Source organism: Salvia hispanica, chromosome 2 (assembly GCF_023119035.1).
Source record: "Salvia hispanica cultivar TCC Black 2014 chromosome 2, UniMelb_Shisp_WGS_1.0, whole genome shotgun sequence".
NCBI lineage: Eukaryota > Viridiplantae > Streptophyta > Magnoliopsida > Lamiales > Lamiaceae > Salvia > Salvia hispanica.
The window spans coordinates 38227024-38249199 of record NC_062966.1 but is presented as its reverse complement, the minus strand read 5'-3'; the positions used below and the strand labels follow the sequence as shown (position 1 = coordinate 38249199).

General features: G+C 37.8%; 5 protein-coding genes across 5 annotated transcripts; 1 reads left to right on the top strand and 4 right to left on the bottom strand.

Annotated features, from left to right (window-relative positions):
- Positions 1–1029: 1029 nt before the first annotated feature.
- LOC125204584 (glycylpeptide N-tetradecanoyltransferase 1-like) lies at positions 1030–3304 on the bottom strand. Its single transcript, XM_048103272.1, has one exon. The coding sequence runs from the start codon at positions 2535–2537 to the stop codon at positions 1254–1256; it is 1284 nt and encodes a 427-aa protein (XP_047959229.1). The 5' UTR covers positions 2538–3304; the 3' UTR covers positions 1030–1253.
- A 510-nt stretch (positions 3305–3814) lies between these two features.
- On the bottom strand, positions 3815–5480 carry LOC125206961 (glycylpeptide N-tetradecanoyltransferase 1-like). The gene is made up of 2 exons (XM_048106173.1): positions 4172–5480; positions 3815–3876 (listed from the first exon to the last, which is right to left on the bottom strand). Exons 1-2 carry the CDS (start codon positions 5478–5480, stop codon positions 3815–3817), a joined length of 1371 nt encoding a protein of 456 aa, XP_047962130.1.
- A 1511-nt stretch (positions 5481–6991) lies between these two features.
- Positions 6992–9447, bottom strand: LOC125205925 (glycylpeptide N-tetradecanoyltransferase 1-like). The gene is made up of 2 exons (XM_048105137.1): positions 8957–9447; positions 6992–8537 (listed from the first exon to the last, which is right to left on the bottom strand). Exon 2 carries the CDS (start codon positions 8514–8516, stop codon positions 7221–7223), a length of 1296 nt encoding a protein of 431 aa, XP_047961094.1. The 5' UTR covers positions 8517–8537; positions 8957–9447; the 3' UTR covers positions 6992–7220.
- Positions 9448–9710: 263 nt separating this feature from the next.
- LOC125204490 (aminopeptidase M1-like) lies at positions 9711–14365 on the top strand. The gene is made up of 19 exons (XM_048103154.1): positions 9711–10102; positions 10233–10378; positions 10610–10712; positions 10869–11058; positions 11140–11233; positions 11314–11467; positions 11560–11664; positions 11748–11864; positions 11931–12044; positions 12157–12339; positions 12423–12696; positions 12768–12889; positions 12976–13073; positions 13155–13332; positions 13396–13510; positions 13585–13652; positions 13738–13815; positions 13897–13974; positions 14064–14365. Exons 1-19 carry the CDS (start codon positions 9875–9877, stop codon positions 14250–14252), a joined length of 2634 nt encoding a protein of 877 aa, XP_047959111.1. The 5' UTR covers positions 9711–9874; the 3' UTR covers positions 14253–14365.
- A 418-nt stretch (positions 14366–14783) lies between these two features.
- Positions 14784–17066, bottom strand: LOC125207866 (pollen-specific leucine-rich repeat extensin-like protein 1). Its single transcript, XM_048107369.1, has 2 exons — positions 16195–17066; positions 14784–16002 (listed from the first exon to the last, which is right to left on the bottom strand). Exons 1-2 carry the CDS (start codon positions 16957–16959, stop codon positions 14935–14937), a joined length of 1833 nt encoding a protein of 610 aa, XP_047963326.1. The 5' UTR covers positions 16960–17066; the 3' UTR covers positions 14784–14934.
- Positions 17067–22176: the final 5110 nt, after the last annotated feature.

Genomic DNA, 22176 nt, shown 5'->3' with positions numbered 1-22176 from the left:
TGTTAGAAAAGAGAAATAGAAATTAAATTAGAAAACATAAAAAAAGAATTTGAAAATGATACTTTCCAAAGTACTCCCTCCGTCCCCATTAAAAGTCACATTTTTACATTTCGGTTCATCCCCAATTAAGAGTCACACTTCATTTTTACCATAAATAGTAAATAGGTCTCACGTTCCACTAACTCAATCCACTCACATTTTATTATAAAACCAATATAAAAAAATGGATCTCACATTCCACTAACTTTTTCAACCAACTTTTCTTTATATTTCTTAAAACTCGTGCCCGGTCAAAGTGTGACTCCTAATCAGGGACGGAGGGAGTATCAACTTTGAATAAAATGTTCAAAAAATGTACTACTTCCTCAGCTTTCTAAAAATGAGAACTTCGAGGATGATACTCCCTCCGTCCCCCATTAAGAGTCACATTTTTTCATTTCGGTCCGTCCCCAATTAAGAGTCACACTTCATTTTTACCATAAATGGTAGTAGGTCTCACATTCCACTAACTCACTTCACTCACATTTTATTATAAAACCAATATAAAAAAGTTGGTCTCACATTCCACTAACTTTTTCAACCAACTTTTCTTTACATTTCTTAAAACCCGTGCCCGGTCAAACTGTGACTGCTAATGGGGGACGGAGGGAGTATAAAGTTTAATATAGAATTATTAAAATGTAAGAAAAAAAAGATAAAAAAGTATTATCATTAGTAATTATATAATATATGGTGCAAATATTTCAAAAAAGTTTACTAATGATTCACATTGGACATTAAATTCAGCTGCTTGTGCCATGTTATATCATTCTCTAGATTGATGATCTTTTGTCTTCATCCCAAGAAGCAACAATAGTTTGACATATCCATATTTGTTTTAAGCTTTGCATGTTCATTGACTAGCATTTTATTGTCACAATTCTATTTCTCAAATATTCAATCTTATGTTGAAAAAAACATAGCTACAATATATGACTAGAAAATTTACATGAAAAAAATATACTCCATTAATCTAAAAATATATAGAACTAAGCTACAAGGCATGAATGCCTATTATGCATTCAACTGAGAAATGATTCACCAACTACAGTATATCAGTTTGATAACAAGCAACATACAAATGTTTAATCACAAAATTCATCTAAATATCTTTGTTTGGAACCAAGTAGAGATACCAAAGGTAGCAGCACAACCTGTCTTCCAAGAACAGAGCACATCCAAAATGCTTGCCCGGGGCAGCATGACCGATGAATCTATAAGGGCGCTAGGCCAAGCTCCGATGGTCTTAGCACGTGCTTTAGCCGATAGTTGTAGAGATAGTAATGAAGTTTCACATCTCCAGGGTTAAACTTGAGCTCTCTGAAGAATGTCCCGTTGAGCATAATATCCAACACATTGAAAACATCGAAATCCTTATTCTTGGCAACAACGAGAGCATCACTCATCAATTGAAGCAAGGGAGTCTTGGTGGATACGTTGTAATAGGAATACGCCGCCTTGAGAACTGAATGGTTCTGACTACCAAATATAGAACTAGAAAGAGTGTAAAAACTGCAGAAATCCGTGATTTCGTGACTTTCCAGGCTTTCGACCACATAAGTATCCATGACATCTTCCTTGGGAAGCAGCCAGTGCTCGACTTCATTCTCATCAAAATCTGGTGCCACGACAAACTGTTTCAAGTAATTCCTAAGCAAACGAGTGACAGCAGGAACGTCGTGGGGTTCCATCTTTCTGAAGCCAGGGGTCGTTGTATCCTCTGGTAGCTTGTAAAAGTTGATATACTGGGCCATGGTGATCCAAGCTTCAAGTCGATCAAACCCAACATCGATTAGCTTCTGTGGATTCAATGTCCTGTGCCAGAACATAGTAGTGGCTATTGGTGTTGGAAGAACATTGGCAGCAGTAAAAGCAGCTTGCCATATATTCTCCATACGAACCCTGCGACTAATTTCCTTAATCATGACCGGAGTAAGTCTTCTAGATCGGAGCTTCTTGTGAACACACAGAAAATTGACCTCTGCAAGCAGCACTACAGCATCACGTATACGAATTTTAGCAGGGATCCCACTAATGAATGCAACCAGTTTTTTCGAAGTTTTAACCCTTAGCCCAATGTGCCAGCTCCGGAAATAACCAGGAGGACAGAGTGCCCATCTAAGAAACTCTTTTGAGTAATTCAGTCTAAACACGCTTTCAATATCCTCAATATAGTGATTGGTCAATAAAGTATAAACCTCACTGCACACCTCGTCAGAATCCAGATCGCATGTAACCAATTCATAGGCAGCTGGAAGATTATATGGCTCTTGCTTGACTTCAGAAAGTGTTGTTGGTTGTTGAATCGGGCCTTCAGGCAGGCTCGTACCTCCAAGATCGTTGAACTGGCCAACCGGTTGGGTCTCCCAGAACTTATGCTTCTTTGAAAGTGAGAAAGATTCTTGAACCGTACTTGCCAGTGCATCAATTGACATTTCAATTTCCTTCTCCGAAGATGCATTACTCTCGTTAGAGGGAAGAGCATCGTTGTCAGCCATTCGCAGAAAAACTTATAGGCAAGACAAGAAGCACAAATCACATTTCTAAAAAAGTCATAAAGATACCAATCAAATCCCCATTAACATCAAGTATGCAGCTTAAAACTAAGGTTCTCTCACAACAAAAAAAATGCACACCACGAATGCTCCCTGAGGAGCTGGTAATGACACAGCAAAACATTCACTTCCACACACAATTCAAGTAATTTTAACACTACCTAGAAAATCAACATATGGAATATATCTAAATCATATCATCTCAATGACTCAATTCAATTACTCAATCAATAAATAGCCTTTTCATCTATAAATTACAAACACAGTTCAAATTTGCGAGTCAACCCAAATTGTGAAATTCCAATCTTAGACTGAAGGAAACATGGATATGGAAGAATACGTCACCTTAGCTGCTTAACCTCGATCCGCAGGCAGCGCGAGAATAGCAATGGAGATCGAAATTTAGAAAGAAAAAAGAAAGAAGAAATTTCTTGATGATTTCATGAGAGTCACACTTTTTTCTACAAAGTCAAATGAAATATCGCTGTGAATTGTCATCTTATATGTAATCTCATTCTAATTTTGTATACGTATTTAATTTTTTTTAAAGCAACTAAGATTCAATAAATATCTCACTTAATCAACAATTAATCAGTAGTTTCGGGTCTATGAATAATGTTACAACAATTAATCAGTCAGATAGTGATAAATGTACATAAATTGTACATATATAATTAAACTTTTTTTTAATATTTTATATTGAAAATTAACTTATAAACATTAATTAATCTAAAATAAATTTTATATTAATATTTTGCAACACTTTGAAAAAAATTAAAATTTTAACTTAAATATTTGTAAGTTAAAAGTATATATTTTTTCTTACTAAATATTGTATAATTAATTCGAATCGAGCTCGAAATCATGCTATGATTTGACATAAATTTCTATATCACTTCTTTCTTACTGCTACATATAATACATTAAAGGGGTAACTGCTTTTAAAGTCACCAACTTTTCATGAATTATGGTTTTTCCCACGAACTTTTTAAAGTTCGTGTAATATCACGAACTATATTTTCAGTTATCATTTTCCCATGTCAGGTTTTCCGGTCTGATTCAAACTGTTCGTTGCCTATTAAGACAATGTCCAAATTCTTTTATCTTACTATCGTTATTTTCGTCTTTGAAATAGCTTCGCGTGACTACCTTGTACGCCTCAATCGAAACTCGCATGAAGAAGTTATGGCCATTATGATAGTACAAGGTTGCAGCCTTCATCAAATGGCTATAACTTCTTCATCCGAGTTCCGATTGGGGCGTACAAGGTACTCACGCGAAACTATTTTAAAGATGAAAATAACGATAGTAAGATAAAAGAATTTGGACATTGTCTTAATAGGCAATGAATAGTTTGAATCAGATCGGAAAACCTGACATGGGAAAATAACAACCGACAATAAAGTTCGTGACATTACACGAACTTTTTAACGTTCGTGGGAAAAACTGAAATTCATGGAAAGTTGGTGACTTTAAAAATAGTTACCCTTACATTAAATAACAAAACTAACTTTTAGTTAAATTCAATTAAATTTAATGATATTATATGCATACACAATTTATGTACATTATAATACGGCCCATATGACCGTTGAATCGCATAAGGCCAATCTCCGATGATCTTAGCACGTGCTTTAGCCGATAGTTGAAGAGATAGTAGTTAAGTTTCCCATCCGCCCGGCTAAACCTGAGCTCACTGAAGAAAGTCTCGTTGAGCATAATGTCCAACGCTTTGAAAACGTCCAAATCCTTCTTCTTGGCAACAACGAGAGCATCACTCATCAGTTGAACTAAGGGAGTCTTGGTGGATACGTTGTAATACGAATACGCCACCTTCAGCACGGAATGATCCTGACTACCTAATATAGACCAGGTAAAAGTGTAAAAACTGCAGAAATCAGTGATTTCGCGACTTTCAGGACTTTCGACCACATAAGCATCCATGATATCTTCCTTGGGAAGCAGCCAGTGCTCGACACCATCCTCATCAAAATCTGGAGCTAAAACAAACTGCTTCAAGTAATTCCTAAGCAAACGAGTAACTGCAGGAACATCGTGGGGCTCCATCTTTCTGAAGCCGGGAGTTGTAGTTTGCTCTGGTAGCTTGTACAACTTGATAGCTCGGCTGAATGCCATCCTTGCACCGAGCCTAAAAAACCCAACATCAATAAGCTTATTCAGATTCAATGGCCTGTGCCAGTACTGACAAGTTGTTATCGGTGTAGGCAAAACAACACTAGAAGTATACGCCGCCTGCCAAATATTCTCCATACGAGCTCTGCGACTAACCTCCTTAATCATGACCGGAGCAAGTCTTCTTGATCGGAGCTTCTTGTGAACACACAGAAAATTGATCTCTGCAAGCTGCACTACAGCATCATGGATACGAATTTTAGCAGGGATCCCGCTAATGAAGGCAACCAGTTCCTTTGAAGTCTTAGCCCTTAACCCAACGTGCCAGCTCCGGAAATAACCAGGAGGACAGAGTGCCCATCTAAGAAACTCTTTGGAGTACTTCAATCGAAACATACGACTATCATCCTCAACATAGTGATTAGTCAATAAAGCATAAACCTCACTACACACCTTCTCAGAATCCAGATCGCACGTGACCAATTCATAGGCAGATGGGAGATTATACGGCTCTTGCTTGACTTCAGACAGTGGCGTTGGTTGTTGAATCGGGCCTTCAGGCAGGCTCGTATCTCCAAGATCCTTGAACTGGCCGACCGGTTGGGTCTCCCAGAATTTTTGCCTCTTTGTAAGGGACAAGGATTCTTGAACATCACTTGCCAATGCATCAATTGATATTTCAATTGCATTCTCCGATGATGCATTACTCTTGTCAGAGGGAACGTTTCCAGCTGGAGCATCGTTGTCAGCCATTCTCAGAGAACTTATATATAACACATGAATCCAATTCATCAATCACACTATCACAGGATTTAATGCTTCAACACCAAGAAACACCATCAAAAACCATGATCACAGTCAACTTTAGGCATGAAGATAATTGGAAAGAAATTGAAAGCATTTTCTACCAGCTCAAGTGATTTTAACACTAGCTGGACAATCATCATATGCAATATCTGAATCACAGAATCTCAATTCAATTACCCAAGCAATAAATCACTTTCCCATCTTGAAATCATACAATTTTCCAAATAACACAGTCAATTTTAGGCTTGAAATATATACTACCAGTTCTAGTGATTTTAACACTAGCTGGACAATCATATGCAATATCTGAATCACAGAATCTCAATTCAATCACCCAAGCAATAAATCCTCTTTCCATCTAAAAATCACACAAAATTCCAAATAACATAGTCAACTTTAGGCATAGAATCGATCAGATAATTAATCGAAAGAAATTGACATAATTATCTACCAGCTCAAGTAATATTCACTCAATCAAGTAGAAATAAATTAATTCCAGTTGGCTAATCAATTAGCCTAAAACCAAAAAACCGCACAGCTGATAACAAATTACAAAAACTAAGATCAAATTTCAGCCCAAATTAATAAATGACAATCAAAGAAAACATTGAGATGAGAGAATACGTCACCTTAACCCCGAATCGTGCAGATTAACGTTGCCGAAATTTTGAAGGAAAAAAAAAAAGTGTTGTGATTTCAAGAGATTTTCAACGCTCTCCACTAGAAATTTAGAAATCCTTATTAAAAAATTAAAGAGCTGAGCTGTCTGTAACCACCAAAGATTTCAGCTAAGAAACACGAAATTTGCATTTGTTTATTAGGTACTAGTAGTGTTTGTTTTATTATTCTACGGCTAATTTTATTTCAAATTTAGAAAATCGAATTGATAGTTAAAATCTATTGTTATATAGAGTAGTTAGAAGTTAGAACTTAGAATTATTATTTAATAATTATGGTTCATTTTATTCTTTGATTTAAGTTTTAGTTCGTGATTTTAGTGAGAAATTCAATGGAGTTCATTGTGGACTTATGGTCTAGAACTTATGATAAAGAGTTTTATGTAATTGTTTGGGCGCCTAAAACTTTGGAGCACTACTTGACAGGGAATGACTTCCATCTTATATCCGTACCACACGCACACGGGATGGTGTCAGTTCATTCATAAGTTCCGTTTCGATTTACTCGAGCACGACATATTTTACTCATGGTGTTTAGTCAGGAAACGTGAGGTTCGTCCGTTATGATATGCATCTTCGATCCCTTGAATGCTGACTTTGTAATATTAACTATCTTTGAAGTTTGGAAGACATGATCGGTGAAATTGAACCCAAGACCTTTTACGAACCTATGTAGCGAAAATCAATGACAACATTAAACTAGAAGTTTGGATAGGCCTATAGTCAACTTTTCTATCAACATGGCCTGTGTAACTACAGAGTATTAATCCATACACTTACTAAGCTAACAAAAATTCTCCTTCACTTAATACTAATACCTAACTAAGTTATAGTAATCAGTTTGAAAACAAGCAACATACAAATGTTCAGTTACAAAAATTCATCGACTAATTTTTTTGGTTTGAAACCAAGTAGAAATACCAAAGATAGCAGCATAAATAATCTTCCAAGAACAGAGAAAAAACTCACTCGTACAAAATGCTCGCCCGTGGCAGCACGACCGTTGAATCTATAAGGGCAGGAGGCCTATCTCCGATGGTCTTAGCCCGTGCTTTAGCCGATAGTTGTAGAGATAGTAATTAAGCTTCCCATCTGCAGGGAGAAACCTGAGCTCACTGAAGAAAGTCCCGTTGAGCATAATGTCCAACGCATTGAAGACGTCCAAATCCTTCTTCTTGGCAACAACGAGAGCATCACTCATCAGTTGAACTAAGGGCGTCTTGGTGGATACGTTGTAATACGAATACGCCACCTTCAGAATGGAATGGTCCTGGCTACCAAATATAGACCAGGTAAAGGTGTAAAAACTGCAGAAATCAGTGATTTCGTGACTTTCAGGACTTTCGACCACATAAGTATCCATGACATCTTCCTTGGGAAGCAGCCAGTGCTCGACTTCCTTCTCGTCAAAATCTGGAGCCAAAACAAACTGCTTCAAGTAATTCTTAAGCAAACGAGCAACTGCAGGAACATCGCGGGGTTCCATCTTTCTGAGGCCAGGGGTCGCGGTTTGCTCTGGTAACTTGTAATAGTTGATGTATCGGGCCATGGTATCCCATGCTTCAATTCTAGAGAACCCAACGTCGATTAGCTTCTTCGGATTCAACGACCTGTACCAGTACATACTGGATGCTATCGGTGTAGGAAAAACAACACCAGAAGTATAAGCTGCCTGCCATATATTCTCCAAACGCACCCTGCGACTAACCTCCTTAATCATGACTGGAGTAAGCCTTCTTGACCGGAGCTTCTTGTGTACGCACAAAAAATTGATCTCTGCAAGCAGCAATACAGCATCACGGATACGAACTTTTGCAGGGATTCCACTTATGAATGCAACCAGTTTCTTTGAAGTCTTAACCCTTAACCCGATGTGCCAGCTCCGGAAATAACCAGGAGGACAGAGTGCCCATCTAAGAAACTCTTTTGAGTAATCGAATCTAAACATGCTATCGTCATTCTCAACATAGTTATTGGTCAATAAGGTATAAACCTCACTACACACCTCCTCAGAATCCAGATCGCATGTAACCAATTCATAGGCGGATGGAAGAATATACGGCTCTTGCTTGACTTCAGATAGTGGTGTAGGCTGTTGAATCGGTCCTTCAGGCAGGCTCGTATCTCCAAGATCGTTGAACTGGCCAACCGGTTGGGTCTCCCAGAACTTATGCCTCTTCGAAAGTGAGAAGGATTCTTGAACCTGACTTGCCAATGCATCAATCGACATTTCAATTTCCTTCTCCGAAGATGCATTGCTCTCGTGTGAGAGACTGTTTTCAGCTCGAGCATCATCGTCTGCCATTCTCAGAAAACTTAGATACTCCTATAACACAGGAAGATAGAAATCAAATCCTCATTAACATCATGTATGCAGCTTTACAATAAGGTTCAAATCAAATCACACACATATGAAAACTAATTCATCACCATCAAAAACCAATCACAATAAACTTCAGCCAAGAAATCAAACATGAAAGAAATTGACATATGGAATAATCCCCATATTCATATGGAACAACTGAATCACAGAAGCTCAATTCAATTATTCAAGCAATAAACTCTTTTAAACCTAAAAATCACACAAATTCCCAATTTAGGCATGAAATCGAACTGGAAAGAAAATGAAGGTCAATCCATTTACTCAAGCAATAAGTTGCAGAAAACAGAGTTCAAATTGAAAGCCCAAATTGATTAATCCCAATCATATAATGAAGGAAAGCATGAAGTTGAAGAATGCGTCACCTTAATCCCGATTCGCAAGCAGCACAATTTGAGCAATGGAGTTCAACGTTGCCCAATTTTGGGGGAAAAAAAGTTGGGTAATTTCAAGAGAAATCAACCATTTCCACTGAGAAAGTCAGAAGTCAAATGAAAATTGATACTACTATCAGTTAACCCGTTCACATTAGTATGATAGTTTTAATTATTTCGAAGGTCTTTGGCGCATTTCGACGAACAAGTGAGATACAATGGAGCACACTTCCAATTCCGTAGTGGAGGAGAAAAACCATATAACTACAAGTCAAGAATGCAAATTTTCGAGCTGCTCATTTTCTGCCTCACTGCGCCAATCAACCAGAACACAAACACCAAGAGTTATGGTGAGATTATTACTCTTGAAATTTCCACTTCACTCTGTTATTCATCATTCTTTAATTTTTTCCCCTTTTCTTCTGAACCAAGGTTTAACTTTGGCCTCAATAGAATCAATTGAAATAATTGAAGGTATGGAAGAATTTGCAAGTTCATTTGACAGGAAATTTGATAGGAAAGTTTGTATTTTTGTTTTTTTTTCTTTGTTAGCTTAAACTTAGCTTTCGTTAGTCCCTTTTCAAGAAGCTCGTGTGTTTGACTTATGGTGTTTAGATTTTTTATGAAATGATTAATTTTTTGATTGGCTCATGAGCTTGCAATGCTCCTTGATTTGTCTAACTAATGGAAATTTTCACACTGATGGAATATCTAGCCAGCCACTAAAGCTAATCCACTCATTTAAAGTCAGTTAATTCATACAAAAACACAGAGAAAGAGACAAAAAGCAAGTCTTCAAACATTATAGTATTATCCACTTTGCAGTTTCTTAATTGTGGTTGTTCATCTTGTCTAGGATAAATTTGTATTCAGAAACACAGAAAGGAATCAGAAGAATTGGCAGCAGATATGGAAATTCGAGAGGAGTCGATCAAGCAGTTTAAAGGGCAAACAAGACTTCCACAGTTTGCAGTGCCAAAACGCTATGAGCTAACTCTAAAACTGGATCTCTCTGCTTGCACTTTCTCTGGTCGTGTAGCTATTGATGCTTCCGTTAATGATCCCACGAAATTTCTGGTCTTGAACGCACTCGAACTCGATGTTCATCAAGTCTCCTTCACCAGCTCTCAGAAACAAGTATTGTTTATGATTTTTTGTACTTTATCTTTCCTTGATCTTGTTGGAAGACTAACTTTAATTGAGTATGATCGTTGTGTTTTTCGCATGATCATGAATTCCTGTTGTTGTTTCGTTTGTTTTCTTGCAGAAATATGTTCCATCTGATATAGTGGTGGATAGTGATGATGAGATTCTTGTTTTGGTGTTTGAAGAAGTATTGGAAGTGGGATGTGGCTTATTGGAGATTGAGTTTTCCGGGGTGCTAAATGAACACCTCAAAGGCCTATACAGATGGTAATTTTCCCCTGTGTATCGTTTGTAGGTATAAAATGTGGGGAAAATAAAATCAGATAATTTTGTGTCTATAGTCATTTGAGGAAGGATTACAAAAGTTGATAGGTGGTGTTTTTCAACGATGTTTTTAGTTTTCGAGGAATCCTTATTTGTTGTTGTCATTAAACCATATGGATCCAACGAAACTGGTAAAAATGTTGCATACTGATCTTAGCAGTATATAACTTGCAGTACTTACTCTGATAAAGGAGAGAAGAAGAATATGGCCGCAAGTCAGTTTGAGGCAGTAGATGCACGGAGATGTTTTCCGTGTTGGGATGAACCTGCTCTCAAGGTCAACTGATGAAATATTCTCCGACTCTTGTCTTGAGCTGATAGATTGAAACACTGAAACATTGTTATAGTAAAAGTTTTGGTGTAAAATGAATGCTTTTATATCCGGTTTTTGGTTCATTTTGGTTTCTTTTTGTTTTGATCTCCGCCTCTGCAGGCCACCTTCAAGATAACGTTGGAAAACATTCCATCCGAATTGACAGCATTGTCTAACATGCCGGTTTCTGAGGAAAAAGTCCACGGGAATCTCAAGACGGTCCACTTTGAAGAGTCGATACTCATGTCTACTTACTTAGTAGCTTTTGTAGTTGGTTTGTTCGACTATGTTGAAGACATAACAGAAGATGGTATCCGGACAATCAAGCAATACTAACAATACGTCGCCGTTTTTCTATCTTTCGTGAATTAACTCCCGTCTGTCCTTGCAGGAATCAAAGTCAGGTCCTACTGTCCGGTAGGTAAAAGTGATAAGGGCAAGTTTGCTCTAGATATTGCTATCAAGACACTCAGTTTTTTCAAAATGTAAGAGATTAGAAATCTTCGCCTTCTTTCGTATTAAGATTAACAGAACGTCTGATTTCCACTTGATGGGATTTCCACAGGTATTTCTCAACACCCTATCCACTTCCGAAATTGGATATGGTTGCAGTTCCCGAGTTTGCTGGTGGAGCCATGGAGAATTATGGTTTAATCACATTCCGAGAGAGCGAGCTTCTTCTTGATGCTTTGCATTCTGCAGCAGCTAACATACAGAGGGTATGTGAGATTTGAAACTACTTTTTCGCTCTTTTATGCTGTCTAGTATCTATGACACACACATGATCCTGTTTCTTACATGTCATATGTAGCAAACAATCGTCGTGGCTCATGAAGTTGCTCATCACTGGTTCGGTAACTTGGTGACAATGGAATGGTGGACTCATTTATGGCTCAATGAGGGCTTTGCTACATGGGTAATTTTCCGATTTCCTTTATAGAGATGAAGGGTTGTTGCTTTCCCTTTTTTACCTAATTTGGCCATTGCTGATGCTATTAGGTAAGTTATTTGGTTACTGACAAACTATTCCCTGAATGGAACATTTGGAATCTATTTCTTCAAGAAACGGAAGACGGCTTGCAAATGGATGCATTGGAAAAATCCCATCCAATTGAGGTAACATTCTGTGAAGCCTTCCATGAGCAGTCGTTCTGTTGAATAACACGAGATATTATACTGCAGGTCGAAATACCTCAAGCTCGAGCAGTTCTTGAATATTTTGACGACATAAGCTATAGAAAAGGGTGCTCCGTCATTAGGATGTTAGAGAATTTTCTTGGTGACGAGATATTCCAGGTGCATTGCTTTATCGTCCATTTTTCACACGGTGATGAGATTACATGTTTGAAACGTATGATCAAGAAAAGGGAACCAAGTACTGACTTTGATTGCCCTTTTTGTGAGGCAGAAGTCATTGGCTTCGTACATGAAGAAGTTCGGATTCAGCAATGCAAAGACAGAAGATCTATGGAAGGTTATCTCAGAAACTTCAGGAGTCGAAGTCGACAAAATCATGAACGTGTGGACAAAGCAGAAGGGCTACCCTGTTATAACAGTAAAGCTGAAGGGTACTACTTGCGAATTCGAACAGGTTTGATTTCTAAAGAGTCGAAAAAGCCATTGTAATGCGATGAAAACTGGAACAGTTAACCTCATGCTTCTCTGCCGTTTCAGACCCATTTTTTGTCTTCAGCATTGGATTCTGATGCTGAATGGATAGTTCCGGTGACGCTGTGTGTGTCTTCGTACGAAAACCAAAAGAAATTTCTTCTAGAAGCGAAAAATGGGCAGTTGGACATTGGAGACCTAGAGAATGTTGAGGAGAATTGGTGGATAAAAACTAACGTCCACCAAGCTGGTTTCTACAGGGTGAAATACGACGAAAGTCTTGAAGCTCGACTACGCAAAGCAATAGCGAGCAATTGCTTATCAGCATCAGACGAATTCGGTTAGTGGCACTCTCTAACATCTCTATTCATGATCATTTCTCATAACTCAAGCTTCAACCGTCTTTCAAAGGAGTTCTGGACGACGCGTTTGCTCTATGTGAGGCGTGCTGTACACCGTTCTCGTCTCTGCTTCACTTGATGGATACATACAGGAAGGATCTAGAGTACATTGTTCTGACAAGACTCATCAATGTAAATTCTCTTTTGTTTTCTCTTAAATTACTGAAGACACTGATTTTTTTCGATGGGAATATTACGTTATACTATCTTCGTTCCAGATATGCTACAGTGCTTCAAGAATCATAAGAGATGCCATCCCAGCTTTGGAGTCTAATCTAAAGAAATTCTTCATCAGTCTCCTCCTACCACATGCAGAGTTGAGATACATCAATGTTAAAGAACATATGTAGTTATTCGATTTGGCGTTTTTTCACAAGATTGATGGTTTCTTGGACAGAAAACTGGGCTGGGATGCAGTACCGGGCGAGAGCCAGTTAGATGAACTAAAAAGGGAGCAGGTTTTGACAGCATTGGCGCATCTCGATCATCCTCAGACGAAAGAGGAAGCAACAAATCGCCTCCGAGCATTCTTAGAGGATAAAAACACCCCTTTACTTCCAGTTAACACCAGAAAGGTAACATCGAATATTTCTGTCCAAATCCCGTGTTTGTCCTTTTAACCTCGAGCGTGTTTACAGGCTGCTTACGTAGCAGTGATGAGAAATACGAGCGTTGCAGATAAAACCGGGTTGAAGTGGCTACTAAAGCTGTACAAAGAAGTCGATGCAATTCAAGAAAAGACACGGATTTTGCGTAAGATCTAGTTAGAAACTTCATATATGCAACTTCCAATTGTTTCACGTCTAAGACCTTCGTGTCTTTTGCAGGCTGCATCGGTTCTTCTCCCGACCCTGCTATAGTTTCAGAAGTTCTCGAATTCGTGCTAACGGATGAGGTATGACAATAAGAAGCAACGACACCAAGAACCCGTTTTCCCCTTTCCTTTATCATATTAATATTCCACTTTTGCTCCTATTAAGGTTCCTCAACAAGATATAATCTATGTTCTTTGGGTTATAAGCTGGGAAGGCCGCGCCACAGCATGGACGTGGCTTAAGGTACGCGACTAGCTCACTGTATTTCGACACTCAATCTGCCAGGTACTAACTAATCTTGTTTGCTTCCCAATCTATGCACAGGAAAACTGGGATCTGATACTGAAAAGATGGGGAAAAGAGATGCTTCTTACTCATTTCATACGAGACATCATCACACCGGTAAGTGACCAACGCATCCGCGCCAAAGTGTGTGTTAGTGTGTATATATATGGAAGAACTCTTCTGATCATGCACACTTGTGTCTTCAGTTCTCCAGCAATCATATGGCGGATGAAGCTGAGGCGTTTTTCGGTGGGGACGACGCTCTTCCATCCATCGCGCTGAATCTGAAGCAAAGCCTGGAAAAAGTGAGGATCAAAGCAAGATGGGTTGAACACATAAAAGAGGAAACACAGCTTCTTGAAGCATTGGTGGAGACATTGGCTACCAAATACTAGTGTTTTCTTGAATTATGATGTGTTATTGTAATATCCATCATTTAATCTTTAAAATTTGAAGATTATGTAATCTTGAATATTAGTACTGAATTTTAAGAAACATGTTCCACTTATTTTTTTAGTTCAACAACAACTATTGTGTATAAGAAAGAGGAGAATTTCTGTGCAGCTGATGAAAATTGGGATGCTTGGTTAACCATAGCTGCCGATTAGGTCATTTGCGGTTTCTAAACCGGAACTGGCATTCCTGGTCGAATCATAATTGTATTATAGGGTTACACGGTCCGGTTCTGGTTCCAAAACTTGGGAAACCGATGAAACCAGCCAAAAATTGCTAATTTTGAACCAAATCCGGAACCGGTGATTTTCACGTTTACGGTTTCATTTCCTTTGAAACCGGATGGAACTGTAACCGGTGATTCCGAACGAGCAGCAACACTTGATGAAAATTAGGGTCAAGGGAAACACCAAAGATATAATTTTGTTAGCAAAAGACCAAAGATTCAATTTTTGAAATGAAAATATTAATACTAGACACAATGAAATTGGATTTGATGCAACATTTAGGAGATTACTCAAAAAAATCCCACACTCAAAACATCCACTCTACATCAATATGTAAACATAAAATCCAAAATTGGAAAAAATAAAAAAATCAAATCTTTATTACTAAAAGAAAGCACTAAATCTTATTTGGGCCCGGGCCCGGGCCAAGAGTAGATGGGCCTACATCTCTTTTCTTCATGGAATGGATCTTCTCAAGCTTCAATTTGGCCCTGAAATTAGTGATGAAGCTCTCAGCTTTTGTGTCCACATCTGGGCTCGGGCAGAACAGCGCCGCCGCCACGCCGCCGCCGCCCTCGGCCGACGGCGTGACGTCGGAGTCCGTTTCGTCGAGGTCCGGAGAGCCGGACCTCGAGCTGTTGCTGCTGTTCACCCTCACGTAGTCGCCTTGCACCACGAACCTCCACGCCGGAGTTTTCAAGAGCGACGGCGGCGGCGGTGGCGGTGGCGGCGGAATGCGCCGGAACGGGGACTCGCCGCCGCTGTTTGAGGCCTCTTCTAGTCTGTCGAAGTGGTTCATCTTCACAGGCTTCGGCGGCTTGTGTGTCGCCGGCGGTGGCGCGTGGGATGTGGGTGATGGGTCACGCGCCGCCGCGTGCGGCGGCGATTCCGGCGGCGGAGATGGTGGGAGGGGGCCCACTGTGACGGTGATGGTTCTTTTTCTTTTGGGCTTCTTGGATGAGAACAGAGTGTGGAAGACCGACGCCGGCTGCGGCGGCGGTGGAGGCGGCGACGGCGGCGGAATTTGGAAACTCAGCGGCGGAGGAGCTTCGTGGAGGAGAGAATCCACATTCTCTACGCTCTTTTGCCTCTGCTTCTTCTTCTTCTTGCCGTAGAGAGAATTCAAGAAGACTTTGGTCGAATTCGCCGCCGCTCCGCCGCGTCTTCTCTCACTTTTTGTGCTCTTCTGCTGCGGCGGCGCCGGTGGCGGCGGCGGCGGCGGTGGAGGCGGAGGCGTCGCAATTGGATTTGTGGGTTCCGCGTCTTTATAAACCTGCCTTCTACTCGACCTTTCCTTCTTCCGCGCCGCTCTTTCTCGGCTCCGTTTCTCACTTTCTTGAAATTCCGGCGGCGGCGCCTCCTCCGCCGGCGGCAGAGGCGGCTTCGGCGCCGAGACGGGATTCATCAAATTCGAATCTTTATAAAATCTCCTGCTCGATCTCCCCTCCCTCACCGCCGCAGCCTCCTCATCTCCCGGCGCCGCCGCCGCCAATTCCGCCGGAAAATTTCTTTCCTCATAAAGATTCGATTTTTCTTGATGATAATCATAAAGACTCGATTTTTCTTGATGATAATCGTAAAGACTCGATTTTTCTTTGTAAAATCTCCTGCTCGATCTCCCCTCCCTCACCGCCGCACCATCTCCCACCACCCTCTCCTCCTCCCCCGGCGGCGCCGCCGCCAATACCGCCGGAAAATTTCCACCTCCCGCAGTGGGTTTAAACACCAATGTATCCACAACAACAGTCTTAATCCGCGGCGGCGAAGCCAGAAAATCAACTTGCTCCAAGCTCCGGTGGCGGCGGTGGTGGTGGAGCTCCGCCGCATCCGAGCTCCGGCTCGAATCGACATGAAAATCATCGAAAAATCTCCTCTGATAATCCCCATAGCTCCAATTTGATGAGAATTCACGCAGATCAGGGTATGAACTGCTGCTTCTCCTCAAATTCAAATTCTTTTCCTCATAAAGATTCGATTTTTCTTGATGATACTCATAAAGACTCGATTTTTCTTGATGAAACTCATAAAGACTCGATTTTTCTTGATGATTTGGGTTCTGGGCTTGATTTTCTTTAATTGGGGAAGGCTGAAACTCATCAAACAATGGGGATCTCTCCTCATTTCTATTTCTACTAAGAAACCCAAAAACCACAGCAACCAAAACAAGAGCAATGTTCAAAGAATCCCAGCTTTTCTTGACACTATTAGGCTTGAAAATGTTGGCACTGAGAGAAATGGTTGAGGGCACTACAAAAGCCAAGAAAAAAGCAGCTGTTACCAAGAGGAGGAACACCACCAGCCCCGAGCTGAAGAACACGGCGGCGACGCCGCGGCGGAGGCGGTCGGAGCGGCGGAGATTGGTGGAGCTTTGGACCCAAAAGGGGGTGAGGTCTTCCCCACCACCATCTCCATCTTCTTCCATTTTTTGGGGTTGCTTTTGCTTTAGTGGAAAAAAAGTGGTTGTTTTGTTTGGCAACTTTTGCTTTTTGTAGGTTTTGGGGATGTTTTTGCAATGGGTTTTTGGATTTAAGGGGTTGCTATGTGTAGATGGAAATGGAATAGTAGTGGGAATTGTTTATTTATGAATAATTTATGGGGTTGGAAATGGAATACTTTCTTGAAATCTGTAATTTTTTATTTTGTGGAAAAAGGATATATGTGAATAAAGTGTAGTGTTTCTGGAATCCAAACTGGCATTTAACGTGTTGGGTGATTGCCTGTTATTGTAAGAATGACAGCCCAACTTTATTGTATAGTTGCAAAAATCTTGTTTTGATCTTTTGATTTGTAGAAAAATACTCAATCCGTACGAAGGATGAGTTTCGTACTAATATTTCTATTTATCCATCGATAAAGTCTCATTTTTCGTTAACGCATTTTATTCAGTATAAAACTAATACTTCATTCATTTCATAAAAAATAAAAATTTGTGGTGAATAATGAGACTCACGTAGTGTAATGTGTAGTGAAAAAAAAGAGAAAGTGAACTGATTTTTAAGACATTTCAAAATGACAAAAAATGGAGTAGTATTATTTTCTAGGGAATGGAAGAAATATATAAAAGTGGTACAACATTTCATTATCTTTTTCAAACTGATACCAATTTCTTAAAACATGTGTTCGAAAAATAAGATTTATAAGAGCATCCATAATGGTAAACAGGCTAACCTATTTCTCCTACTGCCACATCATCCAGCACTAAAATTCCTCCTGCCACATCATCAGGACAAGCAAGACAAGCAACTGGACAAGCAATAGGCTAGCAACAGGTTAGCCACGTCATCAGCACTATTAAAAAACAACTAAATTTACGGAATTAAACACAATGTACGGAATTAAATTTACGACACATATACAGGAAAAATTTGTTAATTTTATTTAAATAAAAAAAAAAGTACATTAACTAAAAAAAAATTACATAATAAAAACAAATTCTGGGCTTCCACACACAAGCCACCGCCCCACTCTATTCCGGGCTTACATAATAAAAAAAAAATTGCTCTGGCCGATCGCCAACCTACAATGGCGGCGAGCGCTCGCCGATTGCAATAGTTCGGCGAGCGGACGGCTAACACCGGGTATCCGCTAGCCGGTCGCTCGCCTGTTACTGTGGATGCTCTAATTGTGGGCGGATGGAGTATTCCGTATCAATTTTTACAAGGATTTAAAGATGATTTTTTTATATGCTTATTCAGTGGTCCACTGTGAGTCTTGTCGTCTAGTAGCTAAGTGATTGAGTTGAATGTTGGTGGATTTATGATTTTTCGATGATTCGAGCTGTAAGCGTGTAATTTTAAATGTATGATTAGAAAACTAATAATATAAGATGAGAATCAAAATAAAAGGTATCAAAAGCAAATTTTCGTTTAATTGGCAATATAGTTGAAATATTGAGACTTATAATTACATTAATATCTCTTGCTCAACATAATTATAAGTATCTCTTACTCCAATTCCATAGCATTTCATTATATTCATATTGACACAAAAACTAAATATCCGTTAACCATATAGTTTTTGTTTGGCAATTCGAATGTGAACAAATGTGAACATGCATTAAGATTGTAAAATCAATACGCGGAATTTTATTTTTTTAGTGCTATCAAATGGAATTTTTACAATATATACAAAGTTGAACAAATCAATGCAATAATTAATTAATCCAGCTCAAAGAATGTCACAAAAAATATATTTCTCGTTATGTTCATTAATTTAACACCTAAGGTCTAATTAATAAATTCAATAGTACATTACTAAATTATCTCTAATCTATAGTCAAAGACTCAAATTATCTACATGATTGCTTCACCTAATACTCAATCTCCTTTGGATTTAAGTGAATTAAGTCAATTATAATTAAACCAGTCATAACTCATAAGCAATCTTCAAATCAAAGTTTTTAGCACATGAAAAATAGCAAATGTCAAATTTTGGCCAGCTATAGCCCATACCGTTGTTATAAGGAGACATACTTCCATAGAAAGTTTGGACACGGGTCATTTTTTTTTTGCATAATTTTTTTTATGGGTTGAATATTGTAGAAAATTAAATTTTGTAATGTGTAATTTACCTAGATGAGCATCTCTATAGTATAAAAAATAATAAAAATCTTAGCTTGGTAGCTAGATATACCTTTCTTGACTAGAGATATAGATTGTACACAATAGCTAGCAAATTCCATTTAGAAAATGTACTACTTGTATTTATTCACATACATATATTGATATATTGAGGGCTGTTATCACTTTTTTTTAAAAAAAATTATTCTGTTTTCCAACTTGACGCAAAAAATTTAAAAAATAGTGCTATATAATTTGTGAACAAATATTATTCACCTTTTCGATTATGGACACAACTATTTGGTACCAATCAAATTAGATATTAAGAGAAATCAATTTTACTATTCCAGTAAAAATGATTGAGTATTCATACTTCAATAGTTCAATTCAGTTTAATAAATATAATTTTGAAATATTACTTTAAAATGATAGTATCAGATTAATCTATAACCCTTTAATAACTGTAATAATTTATTAAATTGATACTCCTACAAACTAAAAAAGATCTTGATACTTCATGATAAACTGAAAAATCTCAAACAAAATTGATAAATTCTAGCTGTTGGGAAACAATCATACACAATTAATAAAACCATTTAAAGTTGATATAGGTTTCATCATAATCCAACTTTGATTAATAAAGATATTATGAGACATTATGAGAGAGGATTGAAAGAGACAAGACGATTTTCTGTAGTCTTTTGCTGCAACGGTCCATAGCTTCATCATTATCACTCAAAAATATTCTAAAAAATACAAACATACATATATTATATTATAGAGTGAAATTCAAAAATGGTTCCTGGATTATGGGTTTATCTCGAAAATAGTCCCTGGACTTTAAAAATATCACCAGTAGTTCCTGGACTAAGGGTTAATATCAAAAACGATATTTTGAGACGAAAATGCCCTTTTGAGGGGTTTTGGAGGTTTGGGCAATTAGGTCTTTTTACACTTTTAACATTTTAAATCTGATATTATTTTAATTATGTACTAAATCTGATATTATTTCAAAATTATCATTCTTCTTCCCTTTTGTCATCCTTCACTTAGTTTCTTTATTTCAATATTAGATTTAATTTTACAAAATTAAATTTTAAATTTCAATTTTTAAATATCAATAAATTTTTTTAATTATAAAAATTATTAAATAACAAAAATTATTAGTCATAATCAATATTTGATAGTGTCTAATATTTAATCAATAAGATATAACAACGTCTTAGTTTTAATCAATATTTAATAGCTTTAATCATAAATAGACAATATAACACGATTTATTCTGAAATAAATATGCGTCTAATGTAAGACTAATATAATTTTCGTTTATTAATTTGAAAACAATCAATCAAAATGACTAGAAAATTTCAACAAAAATACTCCTATACAAAATTTTTAGTCGACTTCATAATATTCAATCACAAGCAATTATAACAACCGAACGAAGGCTAAATAGAATAGCTCTTATTTTTCCATCACGATTAATATTATTTTTCTGTACTTCTTCAATTCAGCTTAATATTATATTAAATAACAAAAATTAATAGTTTTAATCAATATTTATAGTTTCCATGAATTAATAGTTTTAATTAAAAAAATTTATTGATATTTAAAAATTGAAATTTAAAATTTAATTTTGTAAAATTAAATCTAATATTGAAATAAAGAAACAAAGTGAAGGATGACAAAAGGGAAGAAAAATGATAATTTTGAAATAATATCAGATTTGATCATAACCAAAATAATATCAGATTTAAAATGTTAAAAGTGTAAAAAACCAAATTGACCAAACCATCAAAACCCTCAAAAGGGCATTTTCGTCTCAAAATACCGTTTTTGATATTAACCCTTAGTCCAGGGACTATTGGTGATATTTTTAAAGTCCAGGGACCATTTTCGAGATAAACCCATAGTCCAGGGACCATTTTTGAAGTTCACTCTATATTATATATATAGCTGCCAATAAATAAAGAAAATAAATAACATTAAATTAAAACATTGCATTTTATTCTATTATTAGTATCTTTTCTATATTGAGACGCCGAAAACGTGCAGGCATCTTGTTACTCAGTCGGTTTTAACTGATTTTTATTTTATTGTTTATTTTCTATTTTTTACTTATTTAATGCAATGGATAATTTTCCCAATTGAGAAGTTCAATGTGTTGAATCATTAGGTAGAAATAGTTAATTGCATCATTTTTACTGAAAATTTTCACTTTGCTAAACTTTCTCAAATAATTCAACAAGACTTTTAAAAATGAAATTTACCATTATTTATGAAAAATCCCACATACAAAGCAAGACATATATATTAAGATTTACATAGAATTTTGATCGTAGCCAAAAATTCATACAAAGGTCATTTTTCTCATATTGCATCTATGTTACAAACTGATACACTATATTCTCATAAACAAGTCAAGCCCATATGAAAAATAAATGGACAAGTTATGTAATAATGAGATAGTAATATATATTGTGGTGTATATAAAGAGCCTAATATCATACCATGGCTTGATCAAGGCTTGCTCTTGAACTTCCTTTGGGCTTTGAGGTCGACGACGACGATCGATATGTTGTCCTTGCTCCCCCGGTGCATGGCCACGTTCGAGAGGTACTCCGCTGCTGCTTGTGCCGCAGGGTCGACTCCTTGGCCCCGGTCCGGCAATGGGTTCGTCCCGTTCTTCTTGTGCCAGATCAAGATCCGTTTCCGTGCTAGGTCGCATACTTCCTCGTTCGTCATCACATCCCATAGGCCGTCGCTGGCTAGGACAAGGCACTCGTCTTCCCTGGCACGAGGGACGAACGTGACCTCGGGCTCCGGTATGATCCATGGCTTCAAGTATCGGTCACCTGTTGCACGAGCGAAACAATCAATAAAATGAGGTTAAAAAAGACAATAATACCCTTGGACGGGTGATGACTTGAACCCCGATATTTAAAGCATCCAACGGATCTCGATATGTCTCGACTAACCAGACCCCGACACGTCAGACCGTCTTACGAAGTTTTATGTGTTCTAGAAGTATGTAAAAGGAAATTAAAGAAGTCTTTAAACAAATTTATTATCTTCCAAAA

Coding starts and splice junctions, on each gene's coding strand:
- LOC125204584 (XM_048103272.1), bottom strand. CDS start 2,537: ATGGCTGACAACGATGCTCTTCCCTCTAACGAGAGTAATGCATCTTCG.
- LOC125206961 (XM_048106173.1), bottom strand. CDS start 5,480: ATGGCTGACAACGATGCTCCAGCTGGAAACGTTCCCTCTGACAAGAGT. Junction 3,877..4,171: donor ATTCAACGGTCATATGGGCC/GTATTATAATGT, acceptor TCTTTAAAATAG/TTTCGCGTGAGTACCTTGTA.
- LOC125205925 (XM_048105137.1), bottom strand. CDS start 8,516: ATGGCAGACGATGATGCTCGAGCTGAAAACAGTCTCTCACACGAGAGC.
- LOC125204490 (XM_048103154.1), top strand. CDS start 9,875: ATGGAAATTCGAGAGGAGTCGATCAAGCAGTTTAAAGGGCAAACAAGA. Junction 10,713..10,868: donor GGGATGAACCTGCTCTCAAG/GTCAACTGATGA, acceptor CCGCCTCTGCAG/GCCACCTTCAAGATAACGTT. Junction 11,665..11,747: donor ATGAGGGCTTTGCTACATGG/GTAATTTTCCGA, acceptor TGATGCTATTAG/GTAAGTTATTTGGTTACTGA.
- LOC125207866 (XM_048107369.1), bottom strand. CDS start 16,959: ATGGAAGAAGATGGAGATGGTGGTGGGGAAGACCTCACCCCCTTTTGG. Junction 16,003..16,194: donor CGGCGCCGCCGGGGGAGGAG/GAGAGGGTGGTG, acceptor CCGGGAGATGAG/GAGGCTGCGGCGGTGAGGGA.